We start from the raw sequence: 17,254 nt of genomic DNA, 5'->3' as shown, positions 1-17,254 counted from the left end.
GTTTTTACAACCATATAAATTTAAAATTGTGGCGTCACTTGTTCTGATTTATCATGCATGCGTTACAATAAGGGGTGACTGAAGAAATTACACACAACACAATCATATAATTATATGCATGGGGGAATAACAGATGAGAAACTATATGAGGGAAACTAGTAACTATATTATTGCACATAATTATATACAATAGTAAATAAACATTCTGAGCTATACTACAAGCTATATAATTAATGTTAGCAGTTAAGGCTTCGATTTTGCTGTCTTCTTAACAGATACACTGGCATCATCATCAGTCTATTGCATAGTAGACAATGTCGGTATAGTTTATATACCAGCATGCAGTGAAGAATGCTCATATACACATTATATAAGTACATAGCAATCAACGTTTGTGAATGCATGAACACAATCATGAGTGTGTGTCAGTGTGCATGCATGGTGTACTCACCTGCAGATCTGTATTAGCAACCCTTTTACTCCTTCTGATGCCGTGAGATGTCTTTTGGCTGCAGTATATAGGTACACATGAGGGAGTAGCCAAAATCATTTTTTTTACCTTTGTTGAGTGGAGTAGCATGATAACAGGATCAATCCACGTAATTCAGCAGTGTTTACAGACTTTTGCAGGTGCTTTGATGCAGGTAGTCCAGAAAACTGATCAATTGTGTTAGTGTAAATACTCACGAATGCTTTTACATATACCATCACGTACCTTGACCATTGTCATAATAATTATTGTGTATCACATGAATGCCACATTCAACTCCATCCTGAGCGGCCACCTAATACAATAAACATTCGTGAAATAAAATCCATCACGAAACAAGGAGTGCGTGGAGTATCCAAGAAGACAAAAAAAATTGCATTTGGGGCAACTAAGCAAGTCAATGATTTAACTTTTATGATTACCCCATGCATGTGCACTCTATAAATTATTATAAATTATAATTATACCTTCACACACTGTATATCCATCTTTGCAGGTGATCGAATGCACATGCTTAAGAATTGATTAATGTCTTGTGCATGCATGTTGCCTGCTCAGTAAAAGGTGAGAGAATTGGCGACTGGGAGTCAAGAACATAGACACTACAGAAAAGGAAAATTGTACTCACATTAGTAATAACCTTTTTGACAGACCAACAAAACATGTAATCCTATCACACAATATAATGCATCCATGAGGAGCTCACATGCATGTATAGGTACTGGTCGAATTAGACTCCAGAAACTCAATCACATGCATAATAATGTACGTTTTCTTTGGGAGATTGACAGCAACAAGAATTAATCCCGTGCCAGCCTCTATGATGTATACGTGGGAACAATGAAATTCTCATAAACACAATATGAAAGTGAATTCAGTGTGACAACTTATACCTTACTCTACACGGAAACAGAATCCTTAAATGTCATTGTAGATTTCAGCATATACAGAGTCGCAGTGAGGCTTTCATTCAGTCTGATGTATAATAGAGTCTGTAGATGCAGCTGTATGATGAGTTTTTACGACAGTAGTCTGACAAATTGTGTAAACAAAATTAATAATTATAGACTTGAATTAGTCGATATCATTGTGATTATCACAGCTGTAAAAGTGTACATACCAGACTGTCGTGTGTTACTTATTACCTTACCTGTCGTATAGGCTGTTGTCTATCCAATTTCCGGCTGGATATGATATTCTGATAGACCATGCAGGGAACAGGTTTTCGAGTTTCCAACAAAGCCACCATGCATGCAGCATTTGAAATGAGCTGATACCCACCTATAAAAGAATGAATGCAAGCTAAGCTGCATGAACTATTTTCTTACCTGTCAGTGTCGTCCAGGCTGTTGGTCCACCCAGTTTCCAAAACAGAAAAGGTTATGGGCCAACGTCCAGGTTTATTAGTATAACTGCATGATGCCAACGGAGAGCCACCAAGCTCTGACAACCAACTATGCAGGAACACATTAAAAGAATGCTCAAGCTGCGTGAACTATTTTCTTACTTGTCGTCCAGGCCGTTGGTCCACCTAGTTTCCTTAATTGATGCAAACAAGAGACACTAAGCTTTGAAATGAGCTGACACCAACCTGGAACACATTGCATTCAAGCTGCGTGAACTATTTCTTACTTGTCGTCCAGGCCGTTGGTCCACCTAGTTTCCAGAAGCAGGAAATCTTATGGACCAATGAGCAGGTTTTCTAGTTTAAAGATGCCAACGGAGACACCATGCAAGCTTTGAAGCTCACACCAACCTGGAACACATTAAAAGAAAGTGCGTGAACTATTTTCTTACTTGTCGTTCAGGCCATTAATTGTCCACCCAGTTTCCAGAAACATGAAACCTTATATGGACCAACGAGCAGGTTTTCCAGTTTAATGATGCCAACGGAGACACCATGCAAGCTTGCTCACACCAAACTGGAGAACACATTAAAAAGAATACATTCTAAGTGTGCGAACTATTTTTTTACTTGTCGTCCAGGCCGTTGGTCCATCCAGTTTCCAGAAACAGGAAACCTCATAGACCAACAAGCAGGATTTCCAGTTTATAATGATGCAACGGAGACACCAAGCTTTGAAATGAGCTCATAATCACACCAAACTGGAGAACACATTAAAAGAATACATTCAAAGTGTGCGAACTATTTTTTTACTTGTCGTCCAGGCCGTTGGTCTATCCAGTTTCCAGAAACAGGAAACCTCATAGACCAACAAGCAGGATTTCCAGTTTATAATGATGCCAACGGAGACACCAAGCTTTGAAATGAGCTCATAATCACACCAAACTGGAGAACACATTAAAAGAATACATTCAAAGTGCGCGAACTATTTTTTTACTTGTCGTCCAGGCCGTTGGTCCATCCAGTTTCCAGAAACAGGAAACCTCATAGACCAACAAGCAGGATTTCCAGTTTATAATGATGCCAACGGAGACACCAAGCTTTGAAATGAGCTCATAATCACACCAAACTGGGGAACACAGAATGCATTCAAAGTGCATGCATTCAAAGTGCGTGAACTATTTTTTTACTTGTCGTCCAGGCCGTTGGTCCACCTAGTTTCCAGAAACGGCCTCCTGTATGGACTAACGAGCAGGTTTTCCTGATGCCAACAAAGACACCAAGCTTTTAAATGAGCTCGGATACGACTATAAAAAAGAATGCATGCAAAGTACAATGTAAGTAAACTATTTTCTTGCTTGTTAACCAGCCCGTTGGTCCACCCACTGAAATAGGAACTTTAATGGACCAACGAATGCATTTTCAGGTTTACCTGATACCAACGGAGCCATACCGAAAATGTTTAAACACTTGTACTTTGTGTAGGGAGTGAAAGGACGACACCAAGGAGACCTGGACCAGCTGTTCCATACCTTTCTTAAATTGTTGCTTCAATTATAGATATATAGTAGAGGAATCGACAGACATGTTTCGAGAGACTACTCCCTTACTTCTTCTACTATCTATGCTTCAATCAACAGTAGATCTAGTCTACATGCTGCAGTGGATACTTGAGCGTCTAGCACTGTACTGTGTACGTGTGCATACTGCATGGGGCTTGTGTGTGTGAGCCCCACCCACCCTGCAGGCTCTCAGCCTCCTCATGACGTAATCTACCGTTGGTCCATTCATCAGAGTCCATTGCTATGGAACGCCGTTTGCGACAAAATTCAGGCGGAATGTGATAGGCGTGTGCATCCAATATAAAATCGATTTTTGAAGATCGATTTTTAATAATCGATTTTTTACAGTTGATTTTCGATTTACATGTGAACGATCTTTGACAATCGATATGATAATCGATTTTTGAAATTCGATTTTTGATAAATCGATTTTTGATAATCTATTTTAGAACTGCTCTGAGGTGGGCTGGGGGGGCCCTGTCTAAAGCTGTATCACGTGAGACTATCCTTAGAGAAATTTTGCATTGAAGAAGCCACTATTCATGACTTCTATTCTATCTGGAATCACCAAACTCTTTCTCAGCTCTCTAAGCACACACAAGATGGCCAAATAAAACAGTGCTGGCGAGAAAGCATACAAAAATGAGTGCACGAAGGAACTAAATAAAATAGTATCAACTGAACAGTTCTAAAATTAATGATTTTTACTGTGACTTATGGGCCTTCTTTTTAATGGTTCCAAAAAACAATAATGTTTCGCAAAAAACAATAATGTTTCGCTTTTGCAATGTAGTCTATCATGTGAGATAGCTAACCAAGCCAAGCTTTGATTCCAGGCCGCGGAGAAGGAGTAGTTTGTGCATGTTCTGAGTTTCAAGGGCGGCCTAACTGTAGTCTTGAATCCATTTTAATCGGCCTGGATTTGAGGCTAGTATCGCGATTTTTGTAATCGATTATCAAAAATCGATTATCAGATCGATTGTCACAGATCGTTCACGTGTAAATCGAAAATCAACTGTAAAAAATCGATTATTAAAAATCGATCTTCAAAAATCGATTTTATATTGGATGCACACGCCTATCACATTCTGCCTGAATTTTGTCGCAAACGGCGTTCCATACATTGCCACAATCTGGAAAGTGTAATAACTCGAAAAAGGGGAGTATTAATTTTCTTTGTGTTCATTGGTCATAATATGACACATACTCCTACTGCGCATGCCCAAATAATTGGTATTCAGTAACCGCGGTGTATTTCAGAGGCTTAATGATCTTTACCAAATCACACACATAAATACTAGGACTTGCATGATGTGTCTTGGACCATGGCGAATGGAAAATCTAAAGACCTACTGTATAGGCAACACAATTCATGGTAAGTGTGAGTACCCTCCCACCCTACAATAGATACCTCCATCAGCTGGCTAAGATATCATTCTCACTACTCTCATGTGTCTGGATCGATCTGAGAGGCGTCAGATCTTCTAAGTCACGTACCTTTCAACGGCCATCTAGCTAGCTAGCTGCATATATCTGTGGATTTTATCATTTCAGTCTGTTATTATTGTGTACAGAATTGTACCTTATTATCTCAGCTACCCCACCACTAGATACCTCACACACACACATCTTGAGTATCAGAGTGTACTAATCCCGTCCCTCTCTCTCACAGATTGTTTTGTTCTCCTACTTTCTTTGGGGATTGCCGGAGGAGTGACTGACAGTGACTGTGTGTACTCTGTCCTGCCCCTCTACCATTCCCACGGCCTCGCACACAGTGGAGGGCCTATGATCTACACAGGAGCCACTCTTGTCATTAGGAAAAAGTTCTCTGCCAAACACTTTTGTACCGATAGTGCAAAGTACAACTGCACTGTGAGTTGGCTAATTGACTGGGGCTGACCCACTTACATTAATAGTACGTGTTGTTATGCTTTCAGCTATTCTTGCCTTTGCTTTCACTACACAACTTGAGCTATGTATCACTGTGTACGGGTGACATCACTTCATTTATATCCACTTACTCCCCCACTGTGCAGATGGTGTGCACGATTGGGGAGTTGAATCGCTACGTGTTGGCCCAACCCTCTCAACCCACTGACACACAACACAAATTACGTCTAATCATCACTGCAGGACTCAGAAAAGAGCTGTGGCTGGAGTTCCAGAAATGATTTGAAGTGGATCATATTATCGAGTTTTATGGCTCTACTGAGGGCAACTTTGGTATCATCAACATTGACAACAAGCCAGGAATCTGTTGGAGCTCTCCCACTGTTTGTACCGTCCCTTCAAAACGTCACTATCCTGAAGCTTCATCCGGAGACTGGTGATTACCTAAGAGATGAGAATGGTTTCTGTGTCGAGTGTGGTGTGAGCGAACCTGGTGAAACTGTTTGAGATTACTAAAGTCTCTCCCTTCTACGGATATCGAAACAAAGAAAACTCGACAAAAAAATTCTTAGGAATTGTTTCAAAGCAGGAGATGCTTTTTTCAGAACTGGAGACATAATGCGCATTGACGAGGAAGGTTGGGTGTATTTGTGTGATCGATCTGGGGACACGTTTTGTTGGAAGGGGGAGAACGTATCCACGGCAGAGGTTGAGACTCGTATTGCTACTGTGTTGAAGTTGACGGATGTGGTGGTGTACGGTGTTGAGGTGCCTGGTAACGAGGGGTGTACTGGAATGGCTGCCATTGTGGGGACTCTGGTCATGCAGGGAAGCACTCTGGCTGGATGAGACACAGAGGAGGCACTAACTGACGACAAGAAGACAATGTTCGACTGGTGTAAGGAGGGGAATGAAAAGAAATTACGATCTCTACACTCTGACACCAATGTCAATCAAACTGACCAAGAGGTGAGTAGACAGGTTAATAATGTTATAATATAGTTCATTCCTGTAATTATGTGCCAAAATAGTTATATAGTTGATATACACATTCTGAAAAGACTCTCAAATTATAAGAAAATTGCTGTATAATTTGAACTAACTGAGCGTGTTGAATGTTTGAGACTAATGCTAATTGTAGAATGCTGTACACATACTTGCACATGTATAATTATCCGGATGCATTTCATGATACAGGGGATGGGTCTTCTTCACTGGGCCTGTGACCGTGGCAACCTGAACATGGTGAAACTACTTGTGAAGAGGGGAGCAGATGTTAATATTGAGGACACAGACAATCAGACACCTCTTCATTATGGTGAGAGATGGAGTATTCCTTTACAGAGGGTGCTTGTGTGTTAATACATGTTGAAGCTAGCTGTCTGTTTGTAGATCTTTGTTTGAGTCCAATGCTCCCTCTACTGAATAGTGAGGGAAGTCAGTTTGGCTGAGTATCTATGGTAACCTTGGAGATCTTTTTGTATTTGCATTAATGATGGTGATCGAGGAAACATATTATACCCTATAGCTATAGAAGTTGAGCTGGTTATTAGATTTATTCGCGGTAATAATTATTGTCTTTTTTTGAATTCCTTATAATTATATTCGTGATTGTATTTCCTCTACAGCTGTGTCATGTGATCATCATGCTGTCATCTCTTATCTACTACAAGTGGGATTCCTATCTCAAGATGTGATTGAGAATCAAGCACCTATATAATTATATAGCCTCGATTCCAGGCCGCACCTTTAGACAAACAATTCAATCTAGTTTCAGGTTATTAATTTTGCACATTTCTCATTATTGACCAATTAACTTTCAAGTTTTACATGATCAGAATGTAACTTGGTGAAATACATGAGAAAACCGTATATAGAAAAAAAATTTATTATAAGACAAAATGATGTAGTGTATAAATTTGCAATCAACGTATCTATCAGAGGCTAGCTGCCATGGTAACAGTACAGTTAATAAGGTACAGAGTCAGTGTAGTAGTTCACACACTTGAGTGTGTCCATTCCTACTAGCCAGATCATAGGCAGTATGTCCGTTCTGTATAGTGGGTATGTGAGCAGTTAGTGATGAAGGGAAATAAGGAATTTATCACAAAACCACTGGATTTAATGTTGCCATGGTGATATACAGTATCATAATTATATACAATCATGCAGCGTGACTCACATTAGTTTTGATTTTAACGTCAGCCTTGGCCTCCAACAACATTCTAACAACTCCACAATGACCCTGTAGACTGGCCACGTGCAATGCTGTGGCTCCGTTCTGTGTACAGATCCAAATAATTACTAACAGACAAATAGTAAATCTCACCTTCTGTGGAACGTCAACTTTAGCTTTTGCAGCAATTAATATTTCCACTGCCCTCACATGACCCTCCTGAGCAGCTACCATCAGCGCAGTGCCTCCACCCTGTACAGAGAGTCAAGATAGTACAGATCCACTCATTACACAATATCACTCATACAATATCACATGACTATCTACACTAAAGTCAGGGCAGAGGAGGTACGACATTGTTTTTGAATTGAATATTCCATTGTGATGACGTTTATGGGTTCAGCGACGGAAAAAGTTAGATCTAGGTCTAAACTATACTACCCTTGAGCTTTAGTCACAGAATAACAGAGTTATTGTTGGGAACACATTATATAAAACAACGTAAAAAATGTTTGAATAGATCACGAGATGCGTGTCGTACCTCGGTACACCAACTACCAGTGTTTTCTACACAAACATGACTAGCTCTGGTGTCTAATGGAAGATAGTGTGAGCAGGTGAACCAATCACTCATCACAAACCCACTCATTATACAATATCACATGACTATCTACACTAATGTCAGGGGGTACACTAGCCTCGATCCCAGGCCGCACTTCCTCTGAGAGACAGATACTGGCTAACACAGGATAACAACGTGTATGCTCAGTAAAACAATGATGTTACATACCGTATAGCGCGAAATTTTCGAGGCACTTATATTTTGTGGAATGGCCTCTAAAACATTTCGTTGCACAATGTTCGTGGAATGACTGCTTACCGGAAGACACGCTCTTTGCACGTTATAGCAGATAATTCTAATTAAAGAACAATTCGTGGACTTAATTTTCGTGTAGGATCTCTAACCCACAAATTCGCGAAAATTAAGCCCCTCGAAAATTTCGCGCTATACGGTATAGAAAGTTCGATTGAAGGTTTCTAGCCCATCTGATAGTATTCTGATAGCTACCCTTAGCCTGCTATGTTAACAAAAGACTTATAACCTGCAACAGTGTGGATGACAATCGTCTAAACGGAGTGAAGGCTGACAATAGCCTATATGGACAGGCCACGCCCATCTAATACTAACTTCGATGAAAGTCTACTATACTACTGCTACTGAAAGAAAATAGCTGTACAACAAGCCTATAGCTCTGTCTCTAGCTAGCTAGCTATATATAGCTCTGTGTATGACTTTCAATAAGAATTTGTATCTTTTTTAGGATATTTTCACAGAAATTTTACAGGAAAAATATTCATGCGCAAGCAGTCAGTAGCAGTCCTTATCTTTAATGGAAGCTGAGGTTCAGTGACGGAAACAGTTAGATCTAGGTCTAAACTATACTACCCTTGATTCTTTATCAAAGTTACTGTGAACAATTTTTGGAATGCAATTAAAAGAGAGATCACGAGATGCATGTCGTACCTCGATACACCAACTACAAGTGCTCTCTACACAAACATGACTAGCTCTGGTGTCTAATGGACCAGGTCAACAGAACATGGGGAGGCTCTGTGGCTAGTGGCCTCTGAGATGTGTGTACAGCTACTTACACTCACCTCTTTGGGTACATCAACATTGGCCCCAGCATCGATTAGAAGCTCCATACATTTCTGGTGACCATTGAAACTGGCTGTGTAAAGAGGGGTCGCTCTCGACTGTACATAAGAGGAAAACAATGTAAACAGCATGTTGTGGGAAATGTGTTTGTACAACAAAACCAACCTTCTCCTTAGTGTTGACTGTAGCCTTGGCTGCTAAGAGGACCCTCACTACCTCATCATGTCCCTGGTTACAGGCTACATACAGAGCTGTCTGGTTGTCCTGTTATAGACCATAAACCATATAATTATATATCACAGCAACTGGACCAGCTAATTGTACACTCTCCACTACTCAGTTCACTCATACACAGAGGTAGCCTCATTCCCAGGCCGATTTTTTGGTATCGAATGGAAGGGAGGAAAATGCGGCCTGGTGTCTACTGAGAGTGCGCATGCATTTAGTTTTGTTGTAGAATATGGGGAATCCCCTTCTTTTCCCCCTATCTACCATGCTGTGCTTCTATTGTGTTGATCAAGAAGGCTTGCACACTAGTCTGAAGCCAGAAGAGGCTCTCGTCTACTTCACGACAGTCGTATGGTCGGAATGTCTGAGCTTGGAAGGACTGGCTATAGCAAGTCTTTGTGCATGCTTCCTATGGTACTTCTAACTGCTGCTTGAGAAGACAACTATACGACCATCGTAGAACTAGAGACTACTGGCCTCAGACTTCAGACTAAGTGTACCAGCTTTCTTGGCCACCAACGCAATAGAGGGCATAAGCCATAGCTTCAGTATGGAAGTACGTATTACGGAACATATTCCTAGTAAACGGACTAGTTTGCAAAAGTTTTACATTAGTGCACGATTACCATGCGCACTAACACCCAAGCAATGGACACCAGGCCTTTTCCCCCTTTGAAAAAAGCGGCCTAGGAACGAGACTAACACAGAGGTGACAGTACACACACTCAACCATGGAATCAGCAGAGTACACAAACACCACCATGCAGCGTGACTCACATTAGTCTTGTTGTGAACGTCAGCCTTGGCCTCCAACAACATTCTAACAACTCCACAGTGACCATTCCTACAGGCCATGTACAATGCCGTGGCTCCATCCTGTACAAAGTCAAGACAGTACAGATCCACTCATTACACAATATCACTCATACAATATCACATGACTATCTACACTAATGTCAGGGCAGAGGAGGTACGACACTTATTTAATTGAATCTTCATTTGTGATGACGTTTGTTTAGCTGGTAGTTAAGGTTACGGTATACTGTTCCACCCACGCTCAAATATGCGTGGGTGTTCAATGTAGTTCAGCTAGTAAAATGGCTCTCATCTGGCAATGGTTACTCTGCGTTAATTCCAGGCACCAGGAAACCCCTCCTTACCGTATACTCTGCTGTTTCTTATTATATGAATAAAGGGGCAGGGTGACTTGAAGAGTTTTTCCCAAGAGAGTAAGTTACAACAAAGTTACGGCTATTTTTCTAGCTCTTTTTGTAGGCTAATATAGCGACTGTAGAGTAGTAACAAGGATATATTTTTTGCTGTAAGGTCTCTATGAACAAGATCTCTTCGAGTCGCCCTCCAGTAAGTATTCAAGCATCGAATACTGGTTAGAAAGACAACCTAGAAGCTATGCAGTCAACAAAATTTGACGACAAAATACTCAGTTTTTCCAGCTGACCTCAGACCACTTCATTGGATTACAAGACATATAAACTCTGAGTTATTATTGTAGCTAGCATTGTTCCATGTTCTCTTTCCATTGATAATCGTTGCAAGTTACAAAAATAACGTTGTGATGAGAAATAAATATCTTATGAATCATTCATGAGCAATTAGTATACTGTAACCTTAACCGCGACCTTGTCACGACAAACTCTATTGGCCTGTAGAACGCTAGTAACTAGCTGTTTAGCTAGCTCTGTACGTTGCTCAAGGTCTCTATGGCTAGCTATAGTGTTTCTCCAGCTAAGGTCCTGGTTAGAACTCGTCCAGATGTATATGAACGGTGCAGTGCTCTCCATATTTGTAGCAAGCATATCTCCTAACTGAATAGGGTTCACTGGGGTTCAGCGACGGAAACAGTTAGATCTATGTCTAAACTATACTACCCTTGAGCCTTAGTCACAGAATAACAGAGTTATTGTAGGGAACACACTACATTGAAAACCAATGTAAAAAAGATTGGAATGCAATTAAAAGAGAGATCACGATGCTGTTGTTACTGGCTACATGCATACAGAGTTGTCTGGTTGTCCTGTGTTATATAGACCATAAACCATAATTATAATTATGTATAACAGCAACTGGAGGGTTAGTGTAAAAGCTGGAATGCAGATATGGAACGGAACATGTAGCTGGCTGTAATCATCACATGACACCTGTTATTGGAAAGAGGATCAACAACTTACACACACTGTTGCACAGTGGTAGCTATTGAGATAACAGTTTCATTGTTGATAGTATAAATGTGGAATTTGCTGACTCCACAACCCAATGTGTGTGGAAATCAATGGCAAAAGGCTTGGTCAGTGTGTCTCTTCAACACGCACAAATCGTTTAAAGTTTCACCTAGGGCCAAAACTTTGCAGGCATGCAGATAGAAGAAGGGTATAGCTTTGGAGTGTCCTGTATAGCTATAGACTTCACACTCCACCTTACTTTGGGCACAACATAATTACTTCGCTAAGTCTATAGACACGTATAATTATGTGTATTTGTAATGTTCAATGTTGCTACTATAATTATACTCAGTCTACTTTTTTTTACATAATAGTCTTCTAAAATTAGCTTTGTGTCTATAAAAGGCTTCTGTAGCACTTTTTACAAGTATTTAAGTCATACTACACTAAAAAAATACAGAGCACCATCAGCAGCTCTCTTTTTAGTCATTCCATATTCCGTTCTATTCCGCATTCCAGCTTTACACTAACCCGCAACTGGACCAGCTAATCCACTACTCAATCCACTACTCTAGTAAATCTCACCTTATTTTGAATGTCAACTCTAGCTTTGGCAGCAATCAACAATTCCACTGCCCTCACATGACCATTCTGAGCAGCTACCCACAACGCTGTGGTCCCATCCTGTACAGAGTCAAGATAGTACAGATCCACTCATTACACAATATCACTCATACAATATCACATGACTATCTACACTAATGTCAGGGCAGAGGAGGTACGACACGCGTGCCTCGATTAGGCTAATTGTCTCTGCAATACCGTTGAGCGTGGGCGGATAATCGAGGCGTGGTTACACCCACGCTCAACAGTATTGCAGAGGTAATTAGCCTAATCGAGGCACGCTAGTCGTACCTCCTCTGATGTCAGGGCAGAGGAGGTACGACATTGTTTTTTAATTGAATATTCCATTCTGATGATGTTTACTGGTTCAGCGACATAAACAGTTACCTCTAGGTCTAAACTATACTACCCTTGAACCTTAGTCAAAGTTATTGTGCATTACATTGGAATGCAATTAAAAGAGAGATCACGAGATGCGTGTCGTACCTCGGTACACCAACTACCAGTGCTATCTACACAAATATGACTAGCTCTGGTGTCTAATGGACCAGGTCAACAGAATATGAGGAGGCTCTGTGGCTAGTGGCCTCTGAGATGTGTGTATAGTAGCCTCGATTCCAGGCCGCATTAAAATACGGCCTGGTACCTTCAGAATAAGGGTAATCGTACTACGAACGTAAAACATTAGTACCCGTAATTTAGTCCCTTTACTAAGAATATGTTCCGTAATATTTTATCTCCATACTGAGTTCCGTGAAGCTGCATCTATTGCTTAGAAGGCTTGAACACTAGTTTGGAGGCTTTCATCTACGTCTACGATGGTCCTATAGCCAGGCTGTCTTCGCAAGAAGCAGTCAAGAGGCACCATACACTTCCCATAGCCTGTACAGATCTAAGCTAAGACATCCTGACCATACAGCCGTCATAGAGGTGGATGAGAGCCTCTTCTGGCTTTAGACTAGTGTGAAAGCCTTTTGGAACAACGCAATAGAGAGCTAAGCTGATGTACATAGACAGAGAGAAAGAAAAGAGGGGATTCCCCAGATTCTGGAGAATAAACTATCACATGCTACCATGCAATAAGTACCAGGCCATACTTTAATTGGCCTGGAATCGAGGCTATGTGTATATAGCTACTTACACTCACCTCTTGAGGTACATCAACATTGGCCCCAGCATCGATTAGGAGCTCCATACATTTCTGGTGACCATTGAAACTGGCTGTCCGAAGAGGGGTCTGTCCCGACTGTACATAGGAGGAAAACAATGTAAACAGCATGTTGTGGGAAATGTGTTTGTACAACAAAACCAACCTTGGGCTGAGTGTTGACTGTAGCCTTGGCTGCTAAGAGGACCCTCACTATCTCATCATGTCCATTCCTACTGGCCCAGTGAAGAGCAGTCCAACCATCCTGTAGAGACAATATCATCAACCAACGGACATATTGGCACTGTAGACAGTATTCCCCTCACCTTGTCTGCCTGGTTGGGATCAGCCCCACACTCCAGTAGCTCCAGAACCACACCCACATCACCCGTCTCACAAGCATCTAGAAATGCCTGGGAGAAAATACACTATCAGTAAACACACCCAAAAGATGGAATCACACAAATTGTATGTACATGTTATATACTGTTCAAGATTCTATAGCCACCCACACAGAAGTACCAGCATACAGTCGACACTAACACTATATAAGCTGACAATGCACATTTGATACCTCCACCCACTCACTCACGTACCATCCTGGGGTGCTGTAGACACAGCTTTCTGAGTGAGACAATCACTTCGTCAACTGATGGTCTCTGTTGAGGTCGGTCATGGAGGCAGCTAACAACAAGAGGATAAAGAGCGTGTTTCTCCCCCATTTTGTCACCATGGACAGCAGTGCTTCGACGCATGAGCTCCATTTTCCCATCATCCACGTGCTTGATAACCTCAGGAGTAAAGTAAGAGACTTTAGGGAAGTCACCGATAACAGTGTGAATGATGAGATGACCGAATGAGAAGATGTCCAGCTTGGTAGTGTAGGTGGGCTGTTCGTCATGACACTCGGGAGGCATGTAGGTTGGATTTCCCGGGATATTTGTCAGAACATGAGTCAATCTCTCCAGATCAACATACCTGCAAATGAATATTAGGTTTTACATGTCTGCCTTTATTTTCCCACATGTCATTTAAAAAATCCTTTGTTGCAAAAAAATACGTACCTGGAGACACCCAGGTCTCCGATCTTGGCAGTGAGGTCCTCAGTGAGCAGGATGTTGGGAGCAGTGAGGTCACGATGGATGAGGGAAGGGGTCAGAGAGTGAAGATAGTGAAGGCCTTTGGATACATCATACAGGATATGGATTCTAGTGGCGGTATTCGTGTCTCGATGGGTTTCAACAAAATCAGCCAAGTCGGAATGAAGCCTCTCCATTATTAGACTGATGTCGTTCTTACCGCGGCCGTAATGGACTCCAACGAATCCTACTATGTTGGGGTGATGTAAAACACTCAGAATATGACATTCATTTCTGAACTTGGTCACAATGCTCTCCCTCTGTCCAAGGGATAGCTCTTGGAGCAATATGGAGTGAAGCTTCTTAGCAATGCAGTGTCTTCCATTCACCGTCACTCTAAAGACACAGCCATAAGCCCCTGAGCCAGCTTTGTTCTCCTCTAGATTCAATCCTTCCACTTGGACCACCAGAGCATCAAGGTCACTTCTTGTAGCCATTTGCACAGTTTACTCTGGTTTACATAATAAGGGGCAAAACACGTGCTTACTGCGCATGCTCAGATAGCAGAGAATGGAAAAGATCATTATTGAAATAAACTCAATATAATAGTTAAGCAATAACAATAGGGACATCCTCCTCTTGTCAAGATAAAGAAGCACAGTTCTCCATCAAAGAAGCGAGGCTGTCACACAGAGTAAGGCTCGAGAAGCAGTGAAATAATCACCAGTCATATGTTAAGATAAACTCCATCAAATTCCCAGCTCCACAGATCATCTATGAATAGTCTCTCGATACACTGGATTGCACTTGCCGTGTGCATAGCTCTCCTAGTGACTGCCATACCGTCTGTATATACGTTGGACAATGGAGACTCCTCGTTAGAAGCAGCTGAAGTTCTGCCGAGTGTCTTCCTTGCTATTCTGGCTAGAAATTCAGCTCACATGCTACCCAACTTTTTCGGTTATCTAGAGAACTTGGACTATCCTAAAGACAGGATTTCATTGTGGTAAGTTGCACCTGCCACTATGCATCATCATTAGAGGTTGTTACTCTATATCAGATGCATTGTATGTAATAGTTTGCAGAATTTCTATTTCTGTTTCTTGCATGCAAACAAAACCCTATTGTGTTCATACCAGCCCCACCCACCTATGAATATCATTAACTACACTGTAGGATCAGAACAGACCATAACGGTGACAACACCACGGCAATACTTGCTGAGTGGGCAGAAAACGTTAAGCTCGTGTACAAATCTGTGGACTTGAAGTCATCAGACGAGTGGCTGTATCCGAACATTGACCCTTTCGAGGAGCATGATGAGAGGTTCATCCATGTTGCCCAGCTGAGACAGGAAGGTCTGGAGGCGGCCAGGCGTTCAGGGGCAGACTACCTCTTTGTGAGTTATCAGTGTGACCATCTCTAGCCTCGTTCCTGGCCCATCTATTGTAAGGACCTAGCTAGGCTATCTCTAGACGTACCATTATGATACAGTGAAACCTGTCTGTAGTGGTCACCCTGTAAGCAGGCCACCCTCTATAATACAGCCAGGTTAATGGGGCCCAAAGCCTCCATAGCATGTGTTTGGACCTGTGTTAGCAGGCCACCTCTTTATTTCAACCACTGTTAGTCTGCCCAAGACAGTAGTAGATACAGTTTTAGTTATTGCAATTTTGGTATCCACAGTATCTAGCTCAGATTAACTATACAATTGTTGTTTATCCAGCGGCTAGACTGTGACAACTTTCTGGTGAACAACAGGACACTACGGATTCTGATGGATCAGCAAAGGTAAGTCAGTGCGTGTACAGTCCATAGGGAGGGGATCCCCCTTGGGCAGTAACACAGGTTGATTGAAACACATGCTATGGAGACTTTGGGGCTGTTTAACCTGTCTGTATTATTAGAGGGTGACCACACTGTAGCTCTGCTCAGATATGTACAGTGTAAAGCATTAAGAGTTTCCTCTCTCTGTGAGTGCCTGGTCCTTAGTTATGGCTGACATTGGATTACTGTTTATTTTTTCTCCATTGTTGAACTATTTGATTTGTCTGTAATAGAGTGAGAGTCAGACAACGTACTCTGAGAGTCAGCTGACCTTTTCCTGTGTGTTGCTATAGCGATAGATACAGCGTGTAGGCTAAAGCCATTGTCTCAAAAAATGCTCTTATTATCTTAGACACACAGCATTTAGTCACTATTACCATTCATCAACACTCTCACATTGATTACATAGTCAACATTGTATGGTCCCCCCCACACCCACACACTGCACACATCACACACACACCACACACAGGGCAATAGTGGCTCCGATGCTAAAGTCGGGCAAGGATGCTGCTTACTCCAACTTCTGGTGTGGAATAGACAGCCGGGTGAGTTGAGCTAAGGAGGTCTAGATCTAGTGGAGTGGAGGGTACTCCATTTCATGGATTATACCATACTGTCGCACTGTACTTTTGTGTAAAGTCTGCCTCTCTATCATGAACATGCCCACAAGCTGTACTGTGCCAATGCACTGTGTACAAATTAAGTCATTCCCAATGTCAAGTGTCAATCAAGTGTGACCTGTGTCTGACAACTTGACCAAATAATGCGTTTTCATCTTTTGACTGTTTCCCCTCAGGGCTACTACAAACGTACCCCTGACTATATCCCTATCCTCCAAGGGACGCAGGTGGGCTGTATCCCAGTCCCTGTGGTTCACTCCGCCCTCCTCGTTGACCTGAGGTGGGCGGGGTCAGAGAGGCTCCAACACTGGCCGGCACTGGACGGGTTCACTGGACCCATGGATAAGGTCACACACTTGGCATACTCGGCAAAAATGGCAGGTACTGTGTTGGACAGTCCTATTTTCCTGTCAATTTAGC

The 17,254-nt window shown here is 41.9% G+C and overlaps 4 protein-coding genes and 1 long non-coding RNA gene across 9 annotated transcripts in view; 2 read left to right on the top strand and 3 right to left on the bottom strand.

Annotated features, from left to right (window-relative positions):
- Positions 1-7,164, top strand: part of LOC135342747 (procollagen galactosyltransferase 2-like) — a 111,912-nt gene extending 104,748 nt beyond the window's left edge. Inside the window, exons 12-13 of one of the 2 annotated variants that reach the window (XR_010396905.1) lie at positions 6,488-6,608; positions 6,919-7,164. Coding sequence is in view for 1 of the 2 variants with exons in the window: in XM_064539591.1 (XP_064395661.1) it covers positions 5,534-5,797 (264 nt within the window). In the remaining variant the exon portion in view is untranslated. Of the gene's footprint in view, positions 1-5,533; positions 6,174-6,487; positions 6,609-6,918 lie in introns of those variants that run through there. The other variant, XM_064539591.1, reaches the window with a different exon arrangement.
- The window catches only part of LOC135342680 (ankyrin repeat and protein kinase domain-containing protein 1-like), a 29,209-nt gene extending 14,291 nt beyond the window's left edge, over positions 1-14,918 (bottom strand). For both annotated transcript variants that reach the window (XM_064539486.1, XM_064539487.1), the window contains exons 1-2: positions 14,370-14,918; positions 13,902-14,283 (exon numbers count right to left, since the gene is read on the bottom strand). In XM_064539486.1, coding sequence (XP_064395556.1) covers positions 13,902-14,283; positions 14,370-14,881 — 894 coding nt within the window. In that variant the 5' untranslated portion in view covers positions 14,882-14,918. The remainder of the gene's footprint in view (positions 1-13,901; positions 14,284-14,369) is intronic.
- Positions 1-17,254, bottom strand: part of LOC135342575 (uncharacterized) — a 242,336-nt gene that overhangs the window by 113,162 nt on the left and 111,920 nt on the right. Inside the window, exons 30-31 of the mRNA XM_064539323.1 lie at positions 13,306-13,404; positions 12,120-12,218 (exon numbers count right to left, since the gene is read on the bottom strand). Coding sequence (XP_064395393.1) covers positions 12,120-12,218; positions 13,306-13,404 — 198 coding nt within the window. The remainder of the gene's footprint in view (positions 1-12,119; positions 12,219-13,305; positions 13,405-17,254) is intronic.
- Positions 96-3,690, bottom strand: LOC135342822 (uncharacterized). 2 transcript variants are annotated; one of them, XR_010396939.1, is made up of 15 exons: positions 3,026-3,690; positions 2,833-2,964; positions 2,649-2,780; positions 2,466-2,596; positions 2,123-2,412; positions 1,998-2,081; positions 1,819-1,944; positions 1,641-1,771; positions 1,384-1,494; positions 1,260-1,308; positions 968-1,092; positions 716-785; positions 560-657; positions 452-509; positions 96-297 (listed from the first exon to the last, which is right to left on the bottom strand). It is a non-coding gene; the product is annotated as an uncharacterized LOC135342822 (long non-coding RNA). The 2 variants fall into 2 exon arrangements; XR_010396938.1 differs by having other exon boundaries at positions 958-1,092; positions 1,197-1,308; positions 1,998-2,412.
- LOC135342650 (procollagen galactosyltransferase 2-like) overlaps positions 14,969-17,254 on the top strand; it is a 92,677-nt gene continuing 90,391 nt past the window's right edge. Inside the window, exons 1-5 of one of the 2 annotated variants that reach the window (XM_064539444.1) lie at positions 14,969-15,390; positions 15,561-15,783; positions 16,111-16,175; positions 16,684-16,759; positions 17,011-17,215. In XM_064539444.1, coding sequence (XP_064395514.1) covers positions 15,161-15,390; positions 15,561-15,783; positions 16,111-16,175; positions 16,684-16,759; positions 17,011-17,215 — 799 coding nt within the window. In that variant the 5' untranslated portion in view covers positions 14,969-15,160. The remainder of the gene's footprint in view (positions 15,391-15,560; positions 15,784-16,110; positions 16,176-16,683; positions 16,760-17,010; positions 17,216-17,254) is intronic. The other variant, XM_064539443.1, reaches the window with a different exon arrangement.

Source organism: Halichondria panicea, chromosome 10 (genome assembly GCF_963675165.1).
Source record: "Halichondria panicea chromosome 10, odHalPani1.1, whole genome shotgun sequence".
Classification (NCBI taxonomy): Eukaryota; Metazoa; Porifera; class Demospongiae; order Suberitida; family Halichondriidae; genus Halichondria; species Halichondria panicea.
The sequence above is the reverse complement of the archived record's forward strand: the minus strand, read 5'-3'. Positions and strand labels throughout refer to the sequence as shown.